At 35.8% G+C, this 26,080-nt stretch overlaps 1 protein-coding gene across 4 annotated transcripts in view; it reads left to right on the top strand.

The window, feature by feature from the left end:
• The window catches only part of DENND4C (DENN domain containing 4C), a 119,023-nt gene that overhangs the window by 50,941 nt on the left and 42,002 nt on the right, over positions 1-26,080 (top strand). For 3 of the 4 annotated variants that reach the window (XM_055577952.1, XM_055577954.1, XM_055577955.1), the window contains 10 exons: positions 3,714-3,814; positions 4,386-4,604; positions 10,207-10,352; positions 12,023-12,058; positions 12,148-12,278; positions 14,082-14,214; positions 16,363-16,569; positions 22,940-23,068; positions 23,246-23,390; positions 23,666-23,812. In XM_055577952.1, coding sequence (XP_055433927.1) covers positions 3,714-3,814; positions 4,386-4,604; positions 10,207-10,352; positions 12,023-12,058; positions 12,148-12,278; positions 14,082-14,214; positions 16,363-16,569; positions 22,940-23,068; positions 23,246-23,390; positions 23,666-23,812 — 1,394 coding nt within the window. The remainder of the gene's footprint in view (positions 1-3,713; positions 3,815-4,385; positions 4,605-10,206; positions 10,353-12,022; positions 12,059-12,147; positions 12,279-14,081; positions 14,215-16,362; positions 16,570-22,939; positions 23,069-23,245; positions 23,391-23,665; positions 23,813-26,080) is intronic. The other variant, XM_055577953.1, reaches the window with a different exon arrangement.

The following is a 26,080-nucleotide window of genomic DNA, read 5'->3' as shown; positions in this document are numbered from 1 at the left end:
GATATTTGAAAAAACTGTCTTTTCTTCATTGTAAATCTTGCCTCCTTTATCATAGATTAATAGATTGTAGGTGCATGGGTTTATTTCTGGGCTTTCTGTGTAGTTCAGTTGATCTATGTGTCTGGTGTTTTGCCAGACATAAAATGTGCTGTTGCTGTGTTTTGTTTTGTTTTGTTTTTGCTGTTTTGATCACTGTAACTTTGTAGTACAGTAGAAATTGGGGATGTGATACTTTCAGCTTTGTTCTTTCTCCTCAGGATTGCTTTGGTAATTTGAGGTCTTTTGTGGTTGTTCATGAATTTTAGGATTACTTGTTCTATTTCTGTGAAAAATGTTACGAATATTTTGATGGGGTTGTATTAAATCTGTAGATTACTTTGAGTAATATGACCATTTTAGTGATATTAATTCTTCCAGTTCAAGAAGATCAAGAGATATTTTTCCATTTCTTTGTATCATCTCCACTTTCCTTCCATGACTTTTCAGAGTGTAGGTCTTTCATATTCTTGGTTAAGTTTATTTCTGGATATTTTATTCTTTTTGATACAGCTTTAAATGGGATTTGTTTAAAAAACTTTCTGATAATTCATTATTGCTGTATAGAAAAGCAACAGATTTCTGTCTATTAATCTTGTATCCTGCAAGCTTGCTGAATTCATTTATTAGTTCTAATAGTTTTTGTGTGGAGACTTTAGGATTTTCTTCAAAAAAATTTTTTAATTGAAGTACAGTTGATTTACAATGTTGTGCCAGTTTCTGCTATACAGTATAATGACTCAGTGATACACATACATACATACATACATTCTTTTTTAGTATTCTTTTCCACTATGGTGTATCACAGGATACTGAATACAGTTCCCTGTGCTGTACATTAGGGTTTGTTTATCCATTCTGAATGTAATAGTTTGCATCTTCCATCCCCAAACTCCCAGTCCATCTGTCTCCCTCCCCTGTTCCCCTTTGTCAACCACCAGTCTGTTCTCTGTGTCCGTGAATCTCTTCCTGTTTTATAGGTAAGTTCATCTGTGTTGTACTTCTAGGGTTTTCTATATAAAGTATTATGTCATCTATAAAGAGTAACAGTTTGACATCTTCCCTTCCAATTTGGATGCTTAATTTAACAGGAAGGATGTCAGCTTTTCACCATTGAATATGATGTTAGCTGTGAATTGTCATATATGGCCTTTATTATGTTGAGATTTGTTCCCTCTGTAGCCACTTCATTGAGAGTTTTTATGGTAGTGGTTGAATTTTGTCATTTGCTTTTACAGTGTCCGTTGAAATGATCATGTGGTTTTCCTTTTTCCTTTTGTTAATGTGGTGTGTCACGTTATTGATTTCTTTATATTTAACCATCCTTGTGTTGCTAGAGTAAGTCCAACTTGATTGTGGTGTATGATCCTTTTTATATATTGTTGGATTTGATTTGCTAATATTTTGATGAGAATTTTTGCATCTATATTCGAAGATATTGGCCTGTAATTGTCTTTTTTGTAGTGCCTTTGTCTGGATTTGATAACAGGGTATTGATGGCCTTGTGATGAATTTGGGAGTGTTTCATCCTCTTTAATAATTTGCAGTACTGTTAGAAAGAGAAGTTTGGTAGAATCTCCCCGAGGAACTGCCTGGTCCTGGACTTTGTTTTCTGGGAATTTTTTAAATTGCAAATTCAAGTTTAGTACTAGTGATTGGTCTGTTCAGAGTGTCTGTTTTTCTTTTGCTGCCTTTAGAATTTACTGTTTACTTTTAACTTCTGCCATTTTAAGTATGGTATCTCTTGATGTGGGTCTGTTTGGGTTCATCTTGTTTGGGATCCTCTGTGCTTCCTTTATCTGGATGTGTTTCTTTTCTCAGGTTTGGGGAGTTTTTAAGCTATATCTACTTAAATACATTTTTTACCCCATTTTCTGTTTTCTGGTACCCCTCCCTATAAGGTGAATATTGGTACATTTAACGTTATTCTTGAGAGCTCTTAAACGGTTTCCATTTTGAAAAATTTGTTTTTCTTTTACCTCTTGTTAGTCCCAGCAGTTCTCCAAACAGGCTTGTCTCCCCTGCATAGGATTCCTGGACTGGGGTGCCCTGCATTTGACTCTCACTGCTCCCTCCCCTGGGTGGGTGTCCACCTTATAATCTTCTTTTTCCTCTGAGTCCCCTCCATGGACACAGGTCCCAACTCAAATAACTTTTCTTTCCTTCCGTGTGTATCTGTCTTATTGCCTTAGTGGTACAATAGTTCACCTGCCAGTTTTCAGTTAGTTTTTCATGAGAATTGTTCCACGTGTCAATGTATTTTCTGATGTATTGATGGGAGGAAGTGAGCTCCATATCCTCTTAGTGCACCTACTTGATCGATCTCTACTGTGGACATTTAGATTTACTTATCGCCTGGAAACAATGAACTACTTGGCAAGCGCTAAATATTTCTTGTAGTACACATTGTGTTATTTTTTAGTAACTCTCCCTAAAAAAGTTACTTCAAGGTTGCATATATTGTGGTGCTTTGGAAATTATTTTGAAGTTGTAACTCAAAAATTTACCCCATTTTATTTGCTATTCTGAATAAAATAATAGAGATTGTTAATTTTGCCTAGGCTTAAATAACTTCTATATAATTTCTATAGATCAAAACACTATTTCTAAAATAGTTTTGAATGTTTAATTATACAATTATGAAATGTTCTAGATACCAAAGAACTATAGAGAATAATGTAAATAATTTGCATGAATCTTCCACTAAGAGTCCAGATTCCACCAATACACATTATATTTATACTAGTATAAATGATGTTTTGTTTTGCATGCTTTAAAAGTTTTTACGTTTGTACAGTTTTCTTTCTTTTTTTTTATTTTTATTTTTTAACTTTACAATATTGTATTGGTTTTGCCATATATCAAAATGAATCCACCACATGTATACATGTGTTCCCTTATCCTGAACCCTCCTCCCTCCTCCCTCCCCATACCATCCCTCTGTGTACAGTTTTCTGATTTGCTGTTTTCCTTAGCATTTTCTATGAGCATTTCTATGTTGATACATGTAGCTCTACTTTGTTTTCAGTATTTACCAGTGTTGATGGCTATTTAGATTGCAGTTAAATTTTAAAGTATGGACAGAGCCTCTCTGATCATTATTATGCATATTTCTTTGAATATATGGTTAATATACTCAAAAATATCCCTGAAATATATACCTAAGAATTTAAGATTCTAGCATTGATATTCGTAAGTGATATAGCATTAGCTCCAGCTCATGGTTGGCACATAGTGCTTTCATCTTTGTAGAGTTTGTTACTGTTTGTAACATACAGACTGTATGTTACTGACTCTGATATTTGTTGAGATTTGCTTCTAATAGGTACTTTTAAGTCTCAAGTCAGTTAAGTTTAACACTTAAAATATTATAATTCTAAAATGTAACTTTGAAACAAGACTTGTGTTGTATTCATGACTCCAGTTAATGAAAGTCTGTGTTGGAGGGTTAGAATGAGATGACCAAATTTGGCTGAGGTTGATTGAAATGAAAAGAGAACTTCTTGGAAATCACTTAAGAATTTAAGTGATCATTTAAGTGATCATTGAAGAATGCAGACCCTTAAATTGTAACGTCAGTATAAATACCCTTTCCATCTTCTTTTTTAGTTTGACATAAGAATTTTAAGTAAAGACAGATTATAACAGATTTTATTAATTATGTTGTTATTTAATAGATCAGATGAAAAGAAGAACATGAACTGGAAGCAGCTTCCCAAAAAGCCATGCAAAAATCTGATTAGCACCTTGAAGAAATTGTATCCCCAACTATTCTCAGGTAAATGTGAGGAAAAGGAGTTTTTTTTTAAACTTTTCATTTTATATTGAAGTATAGCTGATTAACAATATTGTGACAGTTTCAGGTGAACAGCAGAGGGACTCAGCCATACATGTATCATTCTCCCCCAAATTCTCCTCCCATCCAGGCTGCCACATAACTTTGAGCAGATTTCCCTGTGCTATACAATAGGTCTTTGTTCATTATCCATTTTAAATTGCGGTGTGTACATGTCAATCCCAAACTCCCTAACTATAAGAAGGGATATTTTTAATGAAAGAATGTATATAAAAGAATTCTTGTTAAATTTAAACGTAGTTTTGCTGTGTTTAATGGGAGTCTCATTGCAAAACAAATTCCAGTAGTGAGAAATTACTGTGTGGTTCCTGGTGTCTGAGCGTGCTTTCTGTGCCTCCCTGTGAGCCTCTGCCAGTGAACCCTTCACACTAATGCGGAGAGGAGTTTCAAGAAGCCATGGGCTCTATTTTGACAGTTCCCTTAATTGTTGCGTTATTATATATGTATAACATTATGTATTAATGTCATTTATTTCTCTTTCTTCATTTGTCAGTTCACCGAAAAACTCAAGAAGGTTCAGCAATTGAGATGACTCCAATTGAAGCAGATTTCTCTTGGCAAAAGAAGATGACACAACTTGAGATGGAAATTCAAGAGGCATTTTTGCGCTTTATGGCATCGATTTTAAAGGGCTACAGAACATATCTCAGACCAATCACAGAGGCTCCTTCAAATAAAGCTACAGCTGCTGATTCATTGTTTGACCGACAGGGTAAGTAGCATTGAAAATATAAATACTTTTTATTGAAATGAAAAAATTTTCTATTTGGTAGTACTGCCAAGAAATATTTACTATATAAGTTCTTAGAAATTTATATTAAAATATGGTGATCTTCTGTGTATTTGTAATCTAGTTCTATGAATAGAATTTCTTTTGAGTTTTATACCTTATTTTTCTTCCTGAGAAATTTGAAATTGGAGGTGTTTAATTATGAAACGTCGAAGATGTTGCTTATATTTATAGTATTCTGTGATCAGTTATCTCAGTAGAATGAAGCCAGTCGTTTGCTTTTAGGTGTTTTCTCAGCTTTATATAATTTTTGACCTTATACATTTTTGGCTTTACAGTATTCTCTAACAAATAGTTTTTGGAATAAAGCCATCAGTGTTTAAAATTTTTTGAAAAGTACAGCCTTGTTCCAGAGGAAAATACCATACTCATTCTCTTTAGTATTTGTAGTTTTAGGAAATTACAAAGATTTGTGTTTGGTATTCAGCAGTTCTTATATATATAGTGGAAAACTTACAGATACATCAGTATTCATAACGATAATTATTTTACATATCTATAGTTTGGCCCTGCAGTTATTATTTTTTTTAATCTGTATTTCCCCAATAATCCTTTTATCTTTTCTCATTTCTGGTTTAGGATGACTTATTTCTCAAATATTTAGTTACTACTTACTAAGTCCAATTAGTTATTATTTAGGGATATCAGTCAGTCAGTCAGTTTAGTCGCTCAGTCGTGTCCGACCCCATGAATCACAGCACGCCAGGCCTCCCTGTCCATCACCAACTCCCGGAGTTCACTCAGACTCACGTCCATCGAGTCATTGATGCCATCCAGCCATCTCATCCTCTGTCGTCCCCTTCTCCGCCTGCCCCCAATCCCTCCCAGCATCAGAGTCTTTTCCAATGAGTCAACTCTTCGCATGAGGTGGCCAAAGTACTGGAGTTTCAGCTTTAGCATCATTGCTTCCAAAGAAATCCCAGGGCTGATCTCCTTCAGAATGGACTGATTGGATTTAGGGATATAGAGGAGTATAAAATCTATCTCCTTGGGATACCCAATGGAAAATAATTTAACATGTTTTAAGAAATAGAACAAATACTCAAGAAAAAGATTTTACATAATCATTCAGTGAGAGGGCATAAACATTCAGAAAAAGGAAACATTCTTAAAGATACTCATCATGAACTCTTTGGAAGACTTCATGAAAGAAGAGCATGACTTTAAAGAATGGATATAATTGCTATGATCAACCTGCTGCTACTACTGCTAAGTCGCTTCAGTCGTGTGTGACCCATAGGCAGCAGCCCACCAGGCTCCCCCGTCCCTGGGATTCTCCAGGCAAGAACACTGGAATGGGTTGCCATTTCCTTCTCCAGTGCATGAAAGTGAAAAGTGAAAGTGAAGTCGCTCAGTCGTGTCCGACTCTTAGCGACCCCATGGACTGCAGCCTACCAGGCTCCTCTGTCCACGGGGATTTTCCAGGCAAGAGTACTGGAGTAGGGTGCCATTGCCTTCGCCGATGATCAACCTGGACAGCATATTAAATAGCAGAGAAATTACTTTACCAGCAAAGGTCCGTCTAGTCAAAGTTATGGTTTTTCCAGTGGTCATGTATGGATGTGAGAGTTGGACTGTGAAGAAAGGTGAGCGCCGAAGAATTGATGCTTTTGAACTGTGCTGCTGGAGAAGACTCTTGCGAGTCCCTTGGACAGCAAGGAGATCCAACCAGTCCATCCTAAAGGAAATCAGTCCTGAATATTCATTGGAAGGACTGATGCTAAAGCTGAAACACCAATCCTTTGGCCACCTGATTTGAAGAACTGACTCACTGGAAAAGACCCTGATGCTGGGAAAGATTGAAGGCAGGAGGAGAAGGGGACGACAGAGGATGAGATGGTTGGATGGCGTCACCGACTCAATGAACATGAGTTTAAGCAAACTCCGGGAGTTGGTGATGGACAGGGAGGCCTGGCGTGCTGTGATTCATGGTGTCGCAGAGTCGGACACGACTGAGCGACTGAACTGAACTGAAAGATTGATCCATGGGTTCAGGTGTTATCAGACTCATTCATTCATTATTATTTCCCCATCAGCCTTTCATTTAATTGTATTAGTAGCCTTTACTGATCATTGCCTAGATCCATTAGAAGAAAAGACTTCTTGTTACTGCTTGGCAGGAATTATTTATTTCTGTTTTATTGGAGCTTTTCTCAACTAAGTAATATTTCAAGGTGATCTAGTAAGGACAACAGCATGTGGAATGCCCTGAAGCATAACAGAAAGGGTGGAGGAAAAACTGACCTTAAAAACCATGCTTGAAATGGTGGATGAAAGCCAGATCATGTTGGCTCTTTTAGGAACAATGAAGGATTTCAGTGTTTATTCCAAGAGTAATCGCAAGTCAGTGAGGGATATTTAAGTAGGTAATAGGATCAGGTTTGCATTTGTAAAACAAACAAACAAAAAAACCTCTTTGACTTCTCTGCAGAGATTCAATTGGAGGCACCCAAAGTGTGGATCTACTTATTAGTTGATTATTGCATTGGTTCAAATGAAGTGACCTGGATTGTTTGATAGCATGAATGGAAAAGTGATTTTTAGGATGTAAATTGAATAGAGCTTGGCAATTGAATATGGGATGTAAGAGGGAGATGTCAAGAACGACTTGGAGCTGCATGTCTTTAACAACCAAGTGGATGGTTTATTGTTTATTTAAGGCCCTTTATTGAGAAGAAAAATGGCAGAGAGGGGAAGGATCTAATTATTTGTTAAGGAAAAGTTTTTCATTTTATTTATTTTGTTGAATTATAATTGATGTGCAGCATTTATATGTTACAGGTGTACAACACAGCATAGTAATTCACAATATTTGCAGGCTATACTTCGTTTATGGGAGCTTCCCAGGTGGCACTAGTGGTAAAGAACCCACCTGCTAGTGCAGGGGATGTAAGAGATGCAGGTTCAGTCCCTGGGTTGGGAAGATTCCCTGGAGGAGGGGATAGCAACCCACTCCAGCTTGTTGCTTAGAGAATCCCGTGGACAGAGGAGCTTGGCAGGCTGCAGACTGTAGAGTAGCACAGAGTTGGACACGATTGAAGCAACTTAGCCACAGACACGCAACACACGCCCTCCATTTATAGCTATTATAAAATACCAACTATATTCCCTGTGCTGTGTGTCCTCATAGCTTATTTATCTTATGCATGACAGTTTGTACTTCTTAATCCCCTACCCCTATCTAACCCCTCCCTGCTTCCCTCTCCCCACTGGTAGCCACTGGTTTGTTTTCTATATCTGTGAATCTGTTCTTTTTTTATCATATTTACTAATTTGTTTTATTTTTTAGATTCCATATATAAGTGATAATATAGAGTATTTTTCTGTGTTTGACTTGTTTCACTAAGCATTAAACTCATCTGTGTTGTTGGAAATGGCAGAATTTCCTTCTTATTTATGAATGAGTAATAGTCTATTTAATGTGTATGCATATGTGTGTGTGTGTGTGTGTGTATCACAACCGCTTTATCCATCCATCTGTTGACTAGTTAGGTTACTTCCTTGTCTTGAATATTATAAATAGTGCAGCTATGAATATTGGGGTGCATATATCTTTGTGAATTAGTGTTTTTGTTTTTTCTGGATATGTATCCTGGAGTGTGGAATTGCTGGATCATATGGTAATTCTATTTTTAGTTTTCTGAGGAACCTCCATACTGTTTTCCACAGCGGTGCCATCAATTTTCATTTCCACCAACAGTGAATGAGGGTTTTCTTTTCTCCACCTTCTCACTAACATTTGTTAATTTTGTCCTTTTTGATGATAGCCATTCTGAAAGGTGTGAGATGATGTCTCATTGTGGTTTTGATTTGCTTTCTCTAATGATTAATGATATTGAGCATCTTTTTATGTTCTTATTGGCCCTCTGAATGTCCTCTTTGGAAAAATGTTTGAGGAAAGATTTTTAAAATGAGAGAGACTTGAGTATACTGGTTAGTAGCTAATAGAATCTTCCAGAGAACACTGAAAGAGCTGTACCCCAGGCTCATGGTGGGCTTGGCCTTAGATAGGAGGGGAGGGTCATACTCACTGTAAAACGTGGTAAGGAATAAATGAAAGCAGAAAGAGTCATAGATTTTATAGTGAGATAATGTAGTTCTCACTTAATGATTTCCATTTTCTCTGCAGTTTATCACCATGCAGGGATGAGGGGGAGAACATGGAGGGAGAACATTTAAACACTGAAAATAACTGTGAAAACACGAGTAAAGGAAGTTCAGACTCCAGAAACGTAGTGTGATTACAGGTCAGGGATAAAGGTGTAAGTTAAGTGGTTTTGATTCACCTAGTTATGTAAATCCACCCCCCACCACCCACCCAACTTGCACTCAGCCACACTGGTGCAGATCCAGAGAAAGCAGACAATGTATTGCTCCAGAGCTAGGTTATACTAGATGAGTTTGACAAAGAAGACCAAAGGGCATAAAAATTGAGAGTGTTGACAAAATAATGAAAATGGACATGGAATCAATGTTAAAGACGTGAAAAGAGAAGATGTATGTAGAATGTAAAAGGGTGAATGGATTGCATATTATCCCTCACAAAAGGCTTGGTAGGAAGAACTTAAGCATACCAGATAGACAGGAGTAACAGAGAGTAACTTGTAAATTAGAGATTTGGGAGGCAAAGCTGTTTATAGTTCTATGAAGAAAAGTCCAGGTAGTATGAAGCTATTTTATAGAAGTTGGTGATTGATGTGGAGTTGGGAGAAGGCAGTGGCACCCCACTCCAGTACTCTTTGCCTGGAGAATCCCATGGATGGAGGAGCCTGGTGGGCTGCAGTCCATGGGGTCGCTGGGAGTCAGACACGACTGAGCAACTTCCCTTTCACTTTTCACTTTCATGCATTGGAGAAGGAAGTGGCAACCCACTCCAGTGTTCTTGCCTGGAGAATCCCAGGGATGGGGGAGCCTGGTGGGCTGCCGTCTATGGGGTCGCACAGAGTCAGACATGACTGAAGCAACTTAGCAGCAGCAGCAGCAGCAGCAGACCATAGATTATTGAAAGTTAAGGAATTTAAAACTCTGAAATGTTGGATGGTTGGGTTTTATGGGTGTTGAAGAATGATGATGGGAGGAGTTGGAGAGAAGACTTTGAATTAGGTACCCTGCTCTTCAGTGGATGAAGGAAAGAGTGTTTCTAAAGTCAGCAGCTGTCTACAGTTAGTCGAGGAATGGATAAAATAAGAGCCAGAAGAGCAGACGTGTTTATAAGATGATACAGAAGTAATTGGTAGCATTGCAGAGGAAAGATTTAACCCTTTCTGCTTGAGAGTATGTAGAGTATCAGAAATTTTCTACTTGAGATCTGTAGAGCTAGAGACTCCTTTTAGGAGATTCATATTTCAGTGAAAAGGTTAATGGTATAAGTTAAGAGTTTTCATGGTTGAATTAGGCATAAGGGACTATGGTCCCTTTATATATGTATGTAGATAAAGATAAAATAGTATATATAAAAGTTTAAAAATAATACATCTAGTTCTGCTTTGAAATTTGAATTTAATTCTAATTTTATTTTCTTCAGGATTTTTAAAAAGTCGAGATCGTGCCTATACAAAATTCTACACCCTTTTATCCAAAACACAGATTTTTATTCGTTTCATTGAAGAATGTAGTTTTGTAAGTGATAAAGATACTGGATTGGCTTTTTTTGATGACTGCATAGAAAAGGTAAAAGTTTGTCCTGTAAATCAGTATTAAAGAAAAGCTTTAATAATTTATCTTTATAATCATTATTGTTTTATTAGCCCAAATGATCTGAGGAAAGCATTGAAGTTCTGGTGTTTGTGTGTGTGTGTTTGTGCACATGAGTACACACGCAAATGTTCAGTGCTACACTTAATGTAAGAATTGTTTTCCTTTGTGGTGTCTAATACTACCAAACATAGCTAATTTTTCTCTGAATCTCACTTTCGTTTTGTATCAAGTACTAAGAACATCACTGAAACTCCTGAATCATTTTTTTTTTTTTTACATTACTAAGATAAGATTTAGTAGTTCATAGTTTTGGGAATTCCCTGGTGGTCCAGTGATTAGGACACCTTGCTTTCACTGCCAGGGGCCCAGGTTCAGTCAGTATTCAGGGAACTAAGATTCCACAAGCCACACAGGGCAGCTATAAAGAAACCCCCAAAAAACAAACCAAAAAAAAAGGTTAGTTTTGTGGGTAATGGAAATCCTGTGGGGTTTTTTTTTTGTTTGTTTGTTTTAGTGTCTTTCCAGATACTTTTGCTGATATATTTCTTTTGTCCTGATGGAAACTTTGGAAATATGTTAAGGCTTTACTCACTCATAAAAACTTGAAGTTGACTTTTTAAAATTTATTTATTTTTGCCTGTGATGAAGGGCAGCATGAGGCATTCATGCTGCATGCAGGCTTTTTCTGGTTGCTGAGTGCAGGGGGCCACTCTGCAGTTGCCATGTAAGGGCTTCTCTTTGCAGTGGCTTCTTATGTTGCGGAGTATGGACTCTAGGGTGCGAGGGGTTTAGTACTTACAGTACTCTGGCTCAGTAGTTGTGGTGCACGAGCTTAGTTGCCCCACGGCATGTGGAACCTTTCCAGACCAGGGATCAAACCCGTGTTCTTTGCATTGACAGGCAGATTCGTAACCAGTGGACCACCATGGTAGTTCTATGTTGATTTCTGACAGTGATAACTTACATATTTTTTCTCATTTTTCGTAGAGCTCTTATTTTTGCTAGGTGGGTTGTAGGACTCATTGTTTATGCAAGCTGTATTTATAAAATTAGAGATTGTATCAAAAAAGGTAGAATATTATGACATTGTAATTTTATAGGCTCCTAAGACTTGCATAATTTTCTCCCATTACATCAATGTGATCTGAAACTCTAGGAATACGATTTAAACTTTTCAACTTTTTTGTTTACTTAAATATTGATAGTCCAATATCATTCAGTTAGAGAAGCTTGGATATTGTCAATCATGCTTGTTTGGTAAATTCCATGGACTGAAGACCCTGCGGACTACAGTCCATGAGGTCGCAAAGAGTTGGACGTGACTGAGCAACTAAGCACAGATATTATCAATCAGTAATGCAGGAGTTTGTTAATAATGAAATTTTTGATTTGGGAAATCAGGTTCTTATGATTGCCTATCTTTTCCTTCTAAAGAGGGATATATGAACTAGTTAAAATGAATTGTTTTCTATCCTAATAGTCAAAAGAGAAATATTATACAAGTATGGGGTCCACCAAATACATTGTGAAGTGTTTCATATCTGCCTGGTATTAAAAAAGAATAGTTTTTTAAATTAGAATTTAAGATAATCTCTATTAAATTCACAGTAGACATTTTCACTGAGAATTCCTTTTTTTCCTAGTTGTTTCCTGATAAAGGCACAGAGAAAACAGATAAGGTATATTTTTTTCTTAAATACAAGTTTCAACATTTTAGAATCAGGTCTTGCTGATATGCAAATTAATTGAAGAAAACCATTATTTTTAGGTTGACGTTGATTCAGCAGAAGATACCAAATTGATAGAGCTAGATGATTCACAGAAAAGTGAGCACACTGTATTCATAATGCCACCCGAGCCACCTCCTGATGACGGAAAGGACCTGTCACCCAAGTACAGGTACCAGGAATGGTTCTGAAGTTGTTTAGATACAATTTAATAGCTTGAAATTTTGCAACTATTAGTAGATACGTATATTGATCATTTGTAAATACATTTTCAAAATGTATTCTGTGAACTGGTGAAGATGAATATTCTATGGAGATACCACCAGGGATTGTAATTTAAGAACTGGACTGCCCTGTTTGAAGGGAAGCCAGATGCTGATCACTATTAACCTAAACATTTACCGCATTTTAATCTTTAAAATTTTCACTTCTGAAGAAGAAAAATATTTGTGAGGATCCCCTCCTTTTGGGGTGTTTTTGTTGTCAGTGAAAAACTGTGAAATTCTATTGCATTAGTAAGCTATTACTTAAAAGTAGAGGGCCAGGAATCAGTCTTTATTAAAATAAACTTAGAGAATTTGGATGGGAATCTTTTAAGAAATTAAAAAGTTTGTTTATTATTATGATCATGGTAATACTTTAATACATTCAGAAAATCACACAAAATTAGCACATCATTTTAGCACTAATACTTAATGTCTGTTAATGATTATATGTATATGTTTTTGTCTTTTTTGTACATATATTTGAATTTACTGAAAACAAATATTAGTTCATCTTGCACATATTTGTTGTGATGTGTGTGTACCTTTAATGGTCTGAACATTTTTCCATGCCAATAAATATTTTTGTGCCATGTCATTTTGAGTAACTACATTGCATGCAATTAAACTAGTTTCCTATGGAATTCATTTGTAGTTTTCTGCTATCTATATCTTTGTGTGTACACACTGTTACTTTCTTAGACTGTATTCATAAAAGAATTTCTAGGGCAATGGGAATATAAAAGAACTTTCTAAAAATAAAATTAATATATAATCTCACTAGGACTACATAAGAATGAAGACTGTATGCCTGAGATTGAGTGATTTAATTAAGTACTCTTTTGATTGCATGTCAATTATAGAAAGAGAGTTCTTTTTTACTTTGACTTTAATCATTATACATTGGAATGCAGGTATTGACAAATAAGTAAATCAGGTGTTGACAGATAAGTATATCAAATAGGAAAGGTAATATATTTCAGAAGGAAATTGGCCAGAGGAAATAAGTAGGCTGTTCCTGAGAAGAAATCCCAATAGTCAATAATATGAAAGTATGTTAAGCTTTTCTAGTATTTAAAGAAATGCAAATCAAATGATGAATAGAAGCATTTTTATTCTATCAACTTGAGGATATGAGTATAACTTTTCTGGAAATAATTTGACAGTGATTATAATAATTTTTATTTTCTTGATAGACATTTACCATAGAAAACTCTTATAGGGTCTTATTCTAAGAAATTAAGCAAAGCAAACTTTGTCCAAACAGTAAAGAATTTGTTAAATTATGGCACATCCCTAATATAAAACTATTATGGCATTTTTCCTTTTATGTGAATACAAGGTACTTTTATAAAGAAACAAAATTACAAAGTATATATACTAAATGTTTTAATATAAATTATCATTGAATACATGTGTTCTGTTGAAAGAGTTACTAATTCTTCAAAGTCAAAATATCAGGGTTTTCTGTGTTTTAGGCATTGGTTGAAAATAACATATAGGATGGGGAGGAGCCAAAGTCTCCATGTAGATAGTCTACTTATCTTACAATTACATCATCTTACATATCTGAAAAAGAAATGTGTATACAAGGATTTTGGAGAATAATGTTGGTTACATTTGAAGTTTAGAAATATTCACCTAAATTCTGAAATAATATGAAGAGTTAATGTATTTTAAATCAGCAGTTCTATTTTTGCTTTTTATTTTAGTTACAAATACTTTCCAAGACTGGACCTTAAGCTTTTTGACAGACCACAGGAGTTGAAACTTTGTTTTAGTAGACACCCTACTGGCAGTAGCATTACAAACAGTCCAGCTCTCATGGCTAAGAGAACTAAACAGGTCAGATATTCTTTATCTAATTTAAAATGTAAACTATGTATATATGATATGTAGCTCATAGTTTAGACTTATCACCCACAGGAATTATTTGAAGATCCACTATGGTTGTTAATGCATTAAAATTGATTTTTTGCAACCCTACTTACAATTTGAGGGTGAAGGTTTTGAATGCTTATGTTTATGTTCTAAGAGAAGCTTGGGAACTAAATACAGTTTTAGAAAACTTGATTGAAATATAATGCACATGCCGTACAATTCACTCTTAAGTATACTCTCTGGCTTTCATGCATTCACAGGGTTGTGCAGCTGCCGCCACAGCCAATTATAGAACATTGTCATCACCCTGAAGAGAAAGCCCACATCCCTAAGCTGTTAGCCCCCTAGTTCCTCCATCTTCCATAGCCGCAGGCAATCATTAATCTGTTTTCTGTCTCTATAGTTTTGCCTATTCTGGGCATTTCATAAAAATGGAATTGTACAGTTTGTGGTCTTTTGTGACTGGCTTCTTTCACCTAGCATGTTTTTAAGGTTCATCAGTGTTGCAGAATGTATCAGTATTTCATGTATTTTTATTGCTGAATAATATTCCATTGTGTGGAATATTTTATTTATCCATTCATGTACATGTGGTTGGTTCTTTCTTTTTGGCTATTATGCATAGTAGTCCTGTAAACATTTGTGTACAAATGTTTGTGTGGTTATGTTTTCATTTCTTTGGGTATGTGCCTAAGTAGAATTGCTGTGTCATATAGTTACACTGTGTTTAACCTGAGAAATTGTCAAACTATTTTCCAAAGTGGGCATACCATTTAAAATTCCCACCAGCAGTGGGAATTTCACCACATTCTTGTTATCGTCTGTCTTTTTGGGTTTAGCCATCTAGTGCATATGAAGTGGTATCTCATTGTGATTTTAATTTTTCCTCATGGTTAGTATAAATATATTTTATACTGAATATTACATTATAAAGGGAGTTAACTTAGGACAACCTCAACATCTTGCTTTAATACTGTATTTGATTTAGGTATAAAGAGTTAAACTATGGTTAGGTACAAGTTAAAATCAAACATCCTTTATATATATACATATGTATATACTGATATTTGGGGGGTCTGCAAAACATGGAAAATTTCAGAATGAAATTCTTAGTTCCGGTTTTACCAGTTCGAGTGCAGTCCCTCAAATCCTAGAGGTAACTTGAGGTGGTCTTTAATCTCATATAGTACACAGTTCTCTCAGTGTATCTGAGGGGAATTTTTTAAAATATATGTACTGTTATCAGCTTAATAAAAGGCAAGTTTTTTAAAATGGGAGAATTTTGCTACTAAGTCTCTAGATTTCATTTGCCCCAGAATTTTCTTTCCAGGCACATCTCTTGGAAATACAGCTCATAACAGTATGTTTATTTAGAACACATCCAGCAGAGGGGTCTGTAATGCAAGGCTGACAGTGTCAGTCTGACATGTGGAGGGCTCTGTAGTTTCTGAATGTCTGTAGAGTTCAATAAAGCTCAGCAGATTTGATGCCTTTTCTGTCTTCCACCTAAATCAGAATGAAAATCAGAAGTAGAAAATATACCTATCAAACTATTAGGTAGGGACGTCTGTGATCTTTCTCAGAATATGTTGCCTGCAAAGGAATAGGTGATTTGAAAGAATCTGTGATGGAATTAACACAGAAGGTAGATATAAATCTTGGGGAATAACTCAGCACTCAGAACATCTTAAACATTTTAGTTGGGAGAAGAGTGAGAAGGCTCTGACTTTTCAAGAATGATATTATAGAACTCATAAGCTATGAATGGCTAAATCCCTTTCATTCATCAAACATTTGAGTGCCATATATGTGAAGAGCACTTTATTACCCATTATATTATTATAACATGAATGATGTCCATTTTTAAGGAATTTCTATTCTCTTAGGAGACACATGCTTGCCAAAAAAATAGTTAAAACAGTATAAAGTGCTCCTATAAAAAGAACCATGTGGCACTAAGTAGGAAGCCATTCACAAAAGCAAAAATATGAAATGCTTGATTTCAGAGTCAAATTTTACATTAAATTCTTCTCTCCTTTTTGCTTTTCATTTTTCCTGTCATCCTAATAAATTTTAATGAATGTCATAATTTTTTATTTATTCTCTTTCTAGGAGATAAAAACAGCTCATAAGTTGGCGAGGAGATGTTACACAAATCCACCACAGTGGGCCAAGTGTCTCTTCAGTCACTGTTACAGTTTATGGTTTATTTGTCTCCCAGCCTATGTTAGAGTTTCCCATCCTAAGGTCAGAGCACTTCAGCAGGCATATGATGTGCTTATTAAGATGAGGAAAACAGATGTGGATCCTCTAGATGAGGCAAGTATAACACTGAGTTGTTACTAAGATAAATTCTATTTATATTTTTAAGAAAATTTAGGTCTCAGTTGCTTTCAGTAACCTCAGGTATTTTCATTAAACTGTTACCCTATTTCATAGAGCTAATACCTATTGTTTATTTTTAAATACATTTATTTAAAAGTTATTGCTTTGAAATTCAACAAGGATTGACTTACTTGGACCAGATTATTTACCCTTGATAAATAGAAAAAATATTGATTTAATTTTATTCTTGAGATAACTTTACTAAGAAGCAAATAGGCTTTTAGTAAGTGGCTTTCCACTTAGGACCTGTGTCGTAGGTAGATTACATAACCTATCTGTGATTCAGATATTATGTATCTGAAGCTGGAGGTCTGGGCTGCTCAGCCTTGGCACTGTTGACATTTTGGCCCACATAATTATTTATTGTGAGGTCCTTTCCTATACATCTAGAATGTTTAGCATATCCTTGGCTCCACCCACTAGATGCCAGTAGCTCCATGTAATCAGAAATGTCTGCCTTATAGTGATATTTAGTTCCTTTCCTCAGATGGTTAATTTCATGGTTAAATCTTTTAATGTACATGTGTCTAGACGAGTACCTGATAGTCAGTGCTCAGTCAACAATGTGCTGAACCTTTTCAGGCTCAGAACCATCCTCAGAGATAGGTAGTGGTATTACCGAACAGACAGCTGAAGAAACTGAGTTACTGATTTAGTTCTCCTCTTTGCTGTTTTTCCCTTAAAAATTTATTTTTGTGTTAAAATAACTGTAAATGATATAAGAACCAGATTAGAATTTAAAATATAGTTGGAATAAAAATTCGGAGTAATGGGTATTTGGGAAGAAGGAGACAGCACAAGATTTGAAGAGAAATACAATTGAAGAAGGGCGCGTGATAGAGTAATTTTTATGTTTAATTTTTTCCTCTTTTAAAATAAAAAAGATCTGAATCTAATAAAGCATGTACCTTACTAAGATTTAATAATGCTTGTAACCACACTAAACTTGTTTTTCTCAAAGTATTATCTGTATGTTATAAAAAACTTCAAATACAAAGATAGAGTTACAGAACAAATACTAACATCCATTCTCACATTTGATTACATATTCTCTCATCTGATGTTTATAAAACTGTTCGGAAATTAAAAGTGTTTGATCAGTATTAGTGTTTTGTACCTCATATGTTTTAAAAATTTTATTCTTATAGAGTTAGTTTTTGTATCTAAGATATATTTTAGGATATATTTCAACTTTGTGAAAGCATATCATATTTTTAAAGTGCTTTAAAATATGCTCCATGAGAGAGCTAGTATTAGTTGTTACTGCACTGTAAAGTCAGAGCACATTACTTGGTTAAGTTTCTTTGGTAAGTTCATAAGACAAATTTCCTGAAAAGTTGTTTCCTCTATATGTATGTGTTAAGATTCTACGGTAGTTACAAGTAAGTAATTACATTTTCTTGTTTTCTAACATGCAGCAGATACGACTAGTAAGCTAAAAAATGTTTTTAGATGATTTTCCCAATAAACATTCTGATAGGAGGCTTAAAATTTGGAGGTTAATTTGTTGTATTCCTACTTCTAACAAGTTATATTGACAGATTTGTAGTCACCTGAGATAATTACATCTCTACAACTGGAAGAAAGAAGTGTTTATTTTAAAACTTTAAGGATATATATTTGCTTGACATATTTGATGCATTTTATTTATTGATTACACATAGGATTGCACATTAAAATTTTTCACAATATTTTTATGTAATTATTTCCTTTGGTATTCCCAGCAACTCTTTGAAGCAATTATATATTATAATGTTACATTTTACAAAGAAAGAAAATTTGAAACTTAGATGAATGACACATATATAAGGCCACCTAGCAAGTAAGTGGTTTTGATTTTTAGGTTCATACTCCATTAGAAACCACTGTCTCATTCATATGCTTAATGTTTGTTTTAATTTGACAGCTTTGTGATCTGCATGTTATGTTTGTAAAACTTGTAATAACATAGATTTTTAAATAAAACTCATAGAAACCCAGAAATAGCATATGCCACGTAGGCTAAATTAAAGTTAAAATGCATAACGTGTTTTGCTTTTAATACCATTTATTGAATTTTTAATGGAAATGAAATGTTTGTGTCAAGCTCATTCTTACAGCTGGTCTGATTTGGAAGGTCCAAGACAGCTTAACTCAAATACCAGCCTAGGTACCTTGGCAAGGTTATCTGGAAAACCAGGCTCAGATGGACCGCTCTTCCTCCATATAGTCTCAGACCCCTCCCTGTGATACTTGGGCTTTTCCTATGATAGCTTAGCACTCCAAGAGCATGTGTTTCAAGAGAGAGAAGTAGAAACTGACCTTTCTGAAGGCTTAGACCAGGAAACTGGTACAGTTGTCACTTCAGGCAAATCCTATCGCTCATGTAATCTCAGAGGCTTTCCCCTTCAATTCAGGGAGAAGGGACAGAGCCCTCTCAACGGGAAGAGTAGTAAAGAGTTTGTAGCCATCTTTTATCTACCATAGATATCCAAAAGGTATCATGTTGTAGGCAACAACATACAGCAATTAAAAAATTATACCCCCGACATTTTTACTGTTTCTTTAGTTCGGTGTCTGCCTCTTATACAAGTAAGCCTGGAAGTTTGAAGGAATACTTTGTCGACTTCAGAATAAATTTTTGAGAATGGTTTTGGGAAATCCAGATTAATCCCAATTTGACATAGAAAGTAAATTATTTCTTCATGACTCATAGAATCTTGGAGTCGAATAGAACTTGAAGATATTTTAGTAAAACTTCAACATAAAACCTGAGATGATGGAAGTCTGTAACATATGGGACCTTATCTGTGCTTGAGCTTGCTCTGTTAGAAAGTGTGTTTCATGCTGAGTTCAGTTCCACTTCCTTCTGGATTTTTTGGCATTGCAGAAGTTGTCAGTGAAGTGACAACACTTCAGATATTTGAAGAACTCTCTCGAGCCACATTCTTCTTAATCACGGCATGCGTCTTTTATAGAGTAAGAGTTTTCTTTAACCTAGTCATTTGTGAAGTTGCTCTGATAATTTCTGAACTCTTTTGCTTCTGAATTAAACTCTTCATTTCTAGCTATATGTATGTGTGTACACACACACACACACACACACACACACACACGCATCTTTATGATCCTCTGCTTCTTCACATCTCTTTCCTTCCTTCATCTCTTGAGTTAAATATGCTTTCTCAATTCTTTTTTCTCTTCCCTTTTAAGAGGCCACAACTTGACTTTATGTTACTGCTCACAGTTGTTAAACAACCCTGTTATAAATAGAGACATTTTACAAATCCCAAGAAGACTAGCTTTTTCTTTATATTTTCTTATTCTCAAATTAAGCTATAGTAGTTTCTGGCTGCTGTGTTCACTGCTCTTGTAAGCTGGCTAGCCTCTTTGCCAGGGATCTGTAAAATTACTGTGTCGTTCTTCCAAATGTGAGATTCTAAACTTTTAGGAGTTGCCAGTTGGATTGTCCTCTTATGATCAATTCTACCCCTCTTCACTAAACACATTTTCTCAGCAAAGCCTTTGCTAACAAGAGAAGTCTCTACACATGGACATCACCAGATGGTCAACACCGAAATCAGGTTGATTATGTTCTTTGCAGCCAGAGATGGAGAAGCTATGTACAGTCAACAAAAACAAGACCGGGAGCTGACTGTGGCTCAGATCATGAACTCCTTATTACCAAATTCAGACTTAAATATTGAAGAAAGTGGGGAAAACCACTAGACCATTCAGGTATGACCTAAATCAAATCCCTTATGATTATACAGTGGAAGTGAGAAATAGATTTAAGGGCCTAGATCTGATGGATAGAGTGCCTGATGAACTATGGAATGAGGTTCATGACATTGTATAGGAGACAGGGAACAAGACCATCCCCATGGAAAAGAAATGCAAAAAAGCAAAATGGCTGTCTGGGGAGGCCTTACAAATAGCTGTGAAAAGAAGAGATGCGAAAAGCAAAGAAGAGGAAAGATAAAAGCATCTGAATGCAGAGTTCCAAAGAATAGCAAGAAGAGATAAGAAAGCCTTCCTCCGTCATCAGTGCAAAGAAATAGAGGAAAACAACAGAATGGGAAGACTAGAGATCTCTTCAAGAAGATTAGAGATACCAAGGGAACATTTCATACAAAGATAGGCTCAATAAAGGACAGAAATGGTATGGGCCTAACAGAAGCAGAAGATATTAAGAAGAGATGGCAAGAATACACAGAAGAAATACACAGAAGAACTGTACAATAAAGGTCTTCACGACCCAGATAATCACGATGGTGTGATCATTCACACTCACCTAGAGCCAGACATCCTGGAATGTGAAGTCAAGTGGGCCTTAGGAAGCATCACTACGAACAAAGCTAGTGGAGGTGATGGAATTCCAGTTGAGCTATTTCAAATTCTGAAAGATGATGCTGTGAAAGTGCTGCACTCAGTATGCCAGCAAATTTGGAAAACTCAGCAGTGGCCACAGGACTGGAAAAGGTCAGTTTTCATTCCAATCCCAAAGAAAGGCAGTGCCAAAGAATGCTCAAACTATTGCACAATTGCACTCATCTCACACGCTAGTAAAGTAATGCTCAAAATTCTCCAACCCAGGCTTCAGCAATACGTGAACCGTGAGCTTCCTGATGTTCAAGCTGGTTTTAGAAAAGGCAGAGGAACCAGAGATCGAATTGCTAACATCCGCTGGATCATGGAAAAAGCAAGAGAGTTCCAGAAAAGCATCTATTTCTGCTTTATTGTCTATGCCAAAACCTTTGACTGTGTGGATCACAATAAACTGTGGAAAATTCTGAAAGAGATGGGCATACCAGACCACCTGACCTGCCTCTTGAAAAATCTGTATGAAGGTCAGGAAGCAACAGTTAGAACTGGACATGGAACAACAGACTGGTTCCAAATAGGAAAAGGAGTACGTCAAGGCTGTATATTGTCACCCTGATTATTTAACTTATATGCAGAGTACATCATGAGAAACGCTGGACTGGAAGAAACACAAGCTGGAATCAAGATTGCCAGGAGAAATATCAATAACCTCAGATATGCAGATGACACCACCCTTATGGCAGAAAGTGAAGAGGAACTAAAAAGCCTCTTGATGAAGGTGAAAGTGGAGAGGGAAAAACTTGGCTTAAAGCTCAACATTCAGAAAACGAAGATCATGGCATCCGGTCCCATCATTTCATGGGAAATAGATGGGGAAACAGTGGAAACAGGGTCAGACTATTTTTCTGGGCTCCAAAATCACTGCAGATGGTGACTGCAGCCATGAAATTAAAAGACGCTTACTCCTTGGAAGGAAAGTTATGACCAACCTAGATAGCATATTGAAAAGCAGAAACATTACTTGGCAACAAAAGTCCGTCTAGTCAAGGCTATGGTTTTTCCTGTGGTCATGTATGGATGTGAGAGTTGGACTGTGATAAAGCTGAGCGCTGAAGAAGTGATGCTTTTGAACTGTGGTGTTGGAGGAGACTCTTGAGAGTCCCTTGGACTGCAAGGAGATCCAACCAGTCCATTCTGAAGGAGATCAGCCCTGGGATTTCTTTGGAAGGAATGATGCTAAAGCTGAAACTCCAGTACTTTGGCCACGTCATGCGAAGAGTTGACTCATTGGAAAAGACTCTGATGCTGGGAGGGATTGGGGGCAAGAGGAGAAGGGGACGACAGAGGATGAGATGGCTGGATGGCATCACTGACTCGATGGTCGTGAGTCTGAGTGAACTCCAGGAGTTGGTGATGGACAGGGAGGCCTGGCGTGCTGCGATTCATGGGGTCGCAAACAGTCGGACACGACTGAGCGACTGAACTGAACTGAAGTGTTTTCAACTTTCTTCTTTTTTTAAGACATGGGTCTATAGAATTCTTTTTGTTATGTAGGCATCCTAGAGATGCTGCTTTTAATTCCTTTACCATAAAATATAAAACATGATTTAGAAGAGAGTCATTTTAATCATGTGTGATTTTAAAATGGTATGGAATGTGGTACGTGGCTTGGCACAGTTTAGGCAGCCACTTAAAAATACTGTGCAAATGAATTCCTTCTCAAATTATGGAAAATAAGAGTTGGTCCCTTTGTGTAACTTTTGTTACTGAAACCAATGTTATGTGTGCCCATAGGTCTTATATGGAAAAGTTAATAGTGCTGGTACTTCCATTAATGAATAGGTTTTTAGAATAGTTTACCAAGACTCTCAAACCAGAACAAAGGACAAAAGAGTAATAACTATTGCTTGATAACTTTGACAGGCATTGAGTGAAGGCATTTAAGAACCTTTACAAGGCACAGACTAATATGCTAATGCGCTGATGTTATTTTTTTTAGGTGTGCTATCGAGTAGTGATGCAACTTTGCGGACTTTGGGGTCATCCTGTTTTAGCAGTGAGAGTTTTATTTGAAATGAAAACTGCTAAAATAAAGCCAAATGCTATTACTTATGGCTATTATAATAAGGTAAGTAGGATTGACATTAGGCAATATATGCTGTTTATTAAGACTGATAAATTTCTACACATTTTATTATTTAGAAAAAGAGGTTTGGGGGTAGAATTCCTTTTGTATAATATGTGTGTGCATTTAAAAATTCAATGTTCCTAATAATCATTATTTTAACCGTTATTTTACCTTTAGGTAGTTTTGGAGAGCCCGTGGCCTAGCAGTACCCGCAGTGGTATCTTCTTGTGGACGAAGGTACGGAATGTGGTACGTGGCTTGGCACAGTTTAGGCAGCCGCTTAAAAATACCGTGCAAAAGTCACAGGTCTCCTCAATATCAGGTAATACATGTGATTGGAAAGATAACTTTCTTGCTGAACCATAAGTTTTATAGGCATATGAATTTTTAATTATATGAGGCAGAAAATAGAGGTGAATTCTAGTTGATATTTTCATATACTACTAAAGATAGAGGTTGCTTTAGCCCCAAATTATTTTATTCTCTCACAGATTTAGAAAGTATTCTGCAACTTTAAAAGAACTGGGAGTCACTCATGTTTAGTTTCAGAGATTACCAGTGCATGAGTTACTGAATTGCTGTTGTGCTTGTCTTCAGCTCCCCAGAATGCCACAGGTGGAAGTGATGGGGACACGGTGAGCCACGGTAGCGTGGATAGTTCTAATGATGCTAACAGTGGGGAGCACACAGTCTTCGTCAGAGATTTAATCAGGCTTGATTCCACTGACAATCAGTCTAGCACAGGTACTAAAATCTGGATTCACTAACCCTTCACTTAACTCTCACGTTAAGTCTTCCATTTTTCAAAAAAGCTTTTACCTTCCTCTTTCAAGCTTGTGCAGTACGAGTACCTTAAAAATACCATGTATAAATAAGGGGAGAAGGTAGACCTCTGACTGCTGATCATGTCTCTTTATTTCCTGTAGTATAAAATTAACTTTGGAGTGCTGTACAAAAGGCTGTCAATGGTACTTTGTGTTTGTTCTCATTAATTTGTGCAAGTATATGATATAATTGTTAGGAATTTTATAATAGGCCTTTTGTTTTAAGTATTATGAGCTGAGAAAGTTGACTGATAGTAATGCAAATTGCAAGTCCTTTTTTCATTAAGTGGATAATAGTTATTAAATATTTGAATTATGAATATTAAAAAGGAACGAAAAGAAGTCACACACCATGAGAAAAAAGTATTCTTTGCTTGGTCATTACCTTAAATGACACTTTTTAAAATCTGCAAAACTGCTGAAGTTTTGTAGTTTTACATACAAAGCCATGGGCATTCAAAGCTCTATCCTCTGAAGTTAGAAATAAGCTTAATTAAAGTAGCATATTTTACATGTGTGTTGCACATCCTTCTTGTGTTTTTTCTTTTTGTTGTTAATTAGTATCTCAAGCTTTTCTTTATAAAGAACTCTGAGTCTTAATTCCTGTGCTTCATCTGATGAACTTGTCTCAATGACTGAAGTTTCCTTTTCTCTGCTCTTTGTTGCTCTGCTTTATGCTCTGTGCTGTTTCTGGGTGCTGCATTTGTCCTTGGCTGTTATGGTGTGGGGTGCAGACAGACTTGTATGACGTGAAGCTATGGATACACGTGTGCATTAATTCTACCCTTGAATGTTAACCACTTCAGGTAATTTCCCATTTATTAGGTTAAACTTTGCTGACATGCATGGGTGGGGGAAAGGCCTTTGGTTTTAAGTACCTTTACAAGTAGAAAGCAAATTTAGTTTTCTTGGCTTTTTCTTCTGTATAATCATATATGTACTACTGAAAATGCCCAAGTAACTTTATGATTAACTTGCAAAGCATATTTGTTATCTTATTTGAAAATATGCTATGCCTGTCTACAATTCTTATTTTGAGGGTGATTTGTAGTATCATTGTGTCAAATAGTTTTATGGGCATTAAAGATTTCAGTATTCTAGCTGTTGAGGTAGGTTTTGGTTGCTAAAACTAATCTGCTGATTCTTGTGCTAGAAACTACCCCCATGATTACAGAAGCAGGTATAAGTTGGTGAAAGTCAACATAAAACTATAAGTTACAATCCTGTTTGTAAATTAAATTTCTTTCAACATGTAGGAATTTTCACTAGACTTTAATTTGAAAACCACCTTATTTTATTTTCTCGTATATTTTTTCCTAGTACTTACAGAATAAACTGATTTCATTTGTGAAAAACCAAGAAAATAATTTGTGGTATGAAAACATTTTACCACTTACAATAATAATTATTATTATAGTAAGCACTCTACTTCTCTCTCTAGATTATTAAGTTGGTCTCCTTTAAGGGGGAAAAAAGATCTAGTAATACTGGGAAACTGCATGAAGATTCTGTATTCCCCAGTTGGGGAAGAAACTTCAGATCCCTATTTCATATATTTCTTTTCAGTTACATTTCAAATGACTGAAGCTCTAGTATTGAATTTACCATGATTATGTCTCTGTAGTGTTTCTGGTGATGTCATCTGATACTTTTGGAAACCGCCAGCCCAGATGCTTAAGTTACTCTTTTCATGAAGGACTATCTCATAGAATCTTTCCATTTGGTACCTGATACTGAGTCAGTTAGCTTATTGAAGGCATATCTGAGTTTAATCAGTTTATTCAGTTCCCAGTCCAGTGTCCGTTTCATGACACCATAATGTTTTACCAGACTTTCTGAGGGGCCAATAAAAAAAATGACTGAACGTAGTCATTCTTAATAGCAGTATTTTTCATAAATTTTTTTTTAAAAATTGAAGTACAGTAGACTTATAATATTGTGTTAATTTCAGATGTACAATGATTTAGTTATATATATATATATTCTTTTTCAGATTCTTTTCCCATATAGGTTATTAAAAAATATTGAGTATAGTTCCCTGTGCTATTCAGTGGGTCCTTGTTGGTGATCTAAATAGCAAGTTTTTTGTTTGATTCTTTGGTTATTGGCAAACCCATAGTTTCAATGGCACTTTAAAGAGTGACAGAAAGTGAAAAAAATAAAAAAATACAGAGTGGTAGACATTGGA

This window comes from Bubalus kerabau, chromosome 4 (assembly GCF_029407905.1).
Source record: "Bubalus kerabau isolate K-KA32 ecotype Philippines breed swamp buffalo chromosome 4, PCC_UOA_SB_1v2, whole genome shotgun sequence".
Taxonomy (NCBI): Eukaryota; Metazoa; Chordata; class Mammalia; order Artiodactyla; family Bovidae; genus Bubalus; species Bubalus kerabau.
This window is presented reverse-complemented; position numbering and strand designations above follow the sequence as displayed.